We start from the raw sequence: 2,923 nt of genomic DNA, 5'->3' as shown, positions 1-2,923 counted from the left end.
AATTTTTTTTTGGAAATTGCATTCTATGCTTTCCAACACTTCACATATTAATTAATTTAATTTATTAGGTATCTCTGTGAAGCAAATGTGCATTACATTCTCCCATTGCTCTTTATGTTTGTATATATCATGTCAGTTTGATAATTCGTGTACATGTCTTAATTCAATGATACACATATGTTTCAATACCAGTGCAATAGCACATGCAGGACATAAAAAATTAATAGTTGTTTTTGCCAAAGTCCGGCTTTGAGACTACCGACAGTAAGATTAACATAAATGATAACATTACAAATATCTAGACAAGGTAGATAATATGACAATTAATTAATTTAAAATAGGCATGTGGTAGCACAACTAGTTACTCATAATATGAGTAACATCACACATATCAAAACAAGATGAGTACATCTCTTCCTCCTCTCCTCCTGGAGCGACCGCTGGCGTTAGTCTTTTGGCTTGGGCAGCAGAATGAGCCTCTCCTCCTGGAGCGACCGCTGGCGTTGCACGCCGCGCATGGCGTTCTTGGCGAACCTCGACACGAGGAACGCTGTCGTGATCTGGCTCGACGACGACGCAGACGCCATCTCGGCGGCGTACATCTCTTCCTCCTCTCGCCTCCGTTGCTCTGCCGCCTTCCGCTTCTCGTACCTCCTCCACGCGGCCTGGATGAAGCACGACGCCCAGGTGCGCCACTGCTGCGAGTAGAACCTGAAGGTCTGCTGCAATTGCTTGCTGTGCAGGCGCCGGAACTGCCCCGCGACGAACTTAAGCTCATCGGCGTGCAAGGCGAAGCCCTCCACCTCGGAGAGCGCCTTGACACTACGAGTGGACAGCGGCAGGTTCGCCGCAGCCTTTGGGTCCAGCGCCCATGTGAGGAGCTCCTCGCCGCAGAAGTCCCCTTCCTTGAGGAGCCCCTTGTTGAAGAACCCCGTGCGGCCCCCGTCGGTGGTGGAGCTCTCGAGCCGGCCTCTGATGATGAAGAGCATCTCGTCGACGGGCTCCCCTTCCCGCACCACGTAGGTGGTCTCCGTGCACAGGCTGGGCTTGAGCCTCTCGCAGATGGCGTCGAGGAGGCGCTCGTCCATGTTGGCGAAGAGCGGCACGCGACGGACGAGGCGGAGGCAGAGGTGGCGCTTGACGTCCCGCCGGATGTCCTTGGGGAGGCAGCTCACGAGGCCGTCCTCGTCCACGCCCCGCGTCTCCAGCCACTTGTACTGGTTGTGTCGCCACACACGCTCCCGGAGGTCATCGGGGAGGTGGCGGTGGCGCATCCACTCCTCCGAGTCCCGCCGCTTGAGCCGCATCTCCTCCATACGCAGAGTCATGGACTGGAGGTACGTCTGCATGTTGCCGATGAGCAGCGCCATGAGGATGAGGCCGAAGACGGCGAGGATGATGGCGAAAAGGGCCTCCCCCTTGTAGTGCGTGGTCTCCAGCCCCTGGGCGCCGCTGCTGAGGTTCTGGAGACCCCACCACAGGCAGTAGAGAATCTTCGGGACGAGATCATTAGTGTGGGTGACCCCTGAGGTCATGGCGGAGGTATAGATGCCGTAGCTGAAACCCGTGCCGTTGTTGTCCACAGGCGCGCACTCCTGCGCGAGCACCTGCCGGATCATGGTCCGCCACTTCATGAAGTCGTCCTCATCGCCCTCTTGTTTCCCTCCGCAGTACATGTATATCCTGCACTGGTGGAACTTGAGCCCCGCGCACTTCTCGCGCCAGCAGTCGTCGAGGCGCTCGACGGTGAGGAGGTACCAGAAGGAACCCACCATGTGGGAGCATAGCATGTAGAGGAGGAGGTAGAAGGCGGCGCCGGCGAAGGCAGTCTCTGCGAAGACGCCGGTGGTGCGCCTGAGCTCGGCGGTGATAGGGTAGAAGCGGAGGAGGCGGGGCAAGTACTGGGTGAGCACGTTGAAGAAGAGCGCCGTCTTGATGGGAAGCAGGTCCGCGTTCTTGGGCTTCATGAAGAACTTGTACATCTGGATTTGTGGCAGGGGGAGCACAGAGAGGAGGTCGACGATGAAAAAGCGGCGGAGGTAGCGGCGCGCTATGTCACCATGGTCGACGACGAGCTCCCCGCGGCCGAACACCCGCGACGACGGCGCGATGAAGGCGGTGTGGAACTGCAGCACGATCCGCGCCAGGTAGAAGAAGTCGATGGCGGTGCGCACAGCGGTGGCAGCGACGGCCAGCTCACGTTTGAAGCCGATGCATGTGTTGCTCTGGGTCACGTTGACGGAAGGGAGGTAGAAGAAGAGCGGGTCGGTGGCGACGGAGATGATGCAGGAGAAGACGAAGAGGCGGTTCATGCGCATCAGGAACGGGTCCTGCGGGTCGTAGATCTTGAGGGAGATGCTCTTAAGGTCCTCCTGGAAGACACGGCGCCCGATGTTCTTGAGCCGCTCCGACTGGCTCATCACGCCGGCAGCCGCCATGCGGATGGACCGGGACCGGATCTTGGGGGCGCGGGAGAAGTAGCTGTCCATCTGGTGGCCGCTGCCGGGGCCGTCCATGGTGGCGATCCTCGCTCGTGCTGCCCGTACGTTTCCTCCAACCTCACGAACTTGTCCTTGCGTCGACCGTCGTCTTCAGTGAAAGGGGACCTATGGCCGCCGCCGCAGCCGGAGAACATGGCCTTCCTCCATCGGAGCTAGGGCGGAGGCGGCTGCATGCTGCGGTATCATCCTCATTCTTGCCACTCGATCACCACGCGGTGCATGCAGGAGACAACATGCCGGCGGCGATTAACTGCAACGGATATCGGCCGACGACGAAGACGATGGACGCGGCGGAGAACCAGCAGCCGATCGACAAGCAGAATCGGCTTTTGCGACCGGGAAAACGTGACGACTATCGAAGCCAATGATTTGTTGGTTCGTCCCCTTCCACCCTCCGTTTCCGTTTATCCTCTCTTCGTGGT

General features: G+C 58.1%; 1 protein-coding gene across 1 annotated transcript; it reads right to left on the bottom strand.

Annotated features, from left to right (window-relative positions):
• Nucleotides 1-213: 213 nt before the first annotated feature.
• LOC119309766 (probable cyclic nucleotide-gated ion channel 5) lies at nucleotides 214-2,665 on the bottom strand. The gene has a single exon (XM_037585688.1). The coding sequence runs from the start codon at nucleotides 2,514-2,516 to the stop codon at nucleotides 447-449; it is 2,070 nt and encodes a 689-aa protein (XP_037441585.1). The 5' UTR covers nucleotides 2,517-2,665; the 3' UTR covers nucleotides 214-446.
• Between the last annotated feature and the right edge of the window lie 258 nt (nucleotides 2,666-2,923).

The sequence above is a fragment of the Triticum dicoccoides genome, chromosome 5B (assembly GCF_002162155.2).
Source record: "Triticum dicoccoides isolate Atlit2015 ecotype Zavitan chromosome 5B, WEW_v2.0, whole genome shotgun sequence".
Classification (NCBI taxonomy): Eukaryota; Viridiplantae; Streptophyta; class Magnoliopsida; order Poales; family Poaceae; genus Triticum; species Triticum dicoccoides.
The sequence above is the reverse complement of the archived record's forward strand: the minus strand, read 5'-3'. Positions and strand labels throughout refer to the sequence as shown.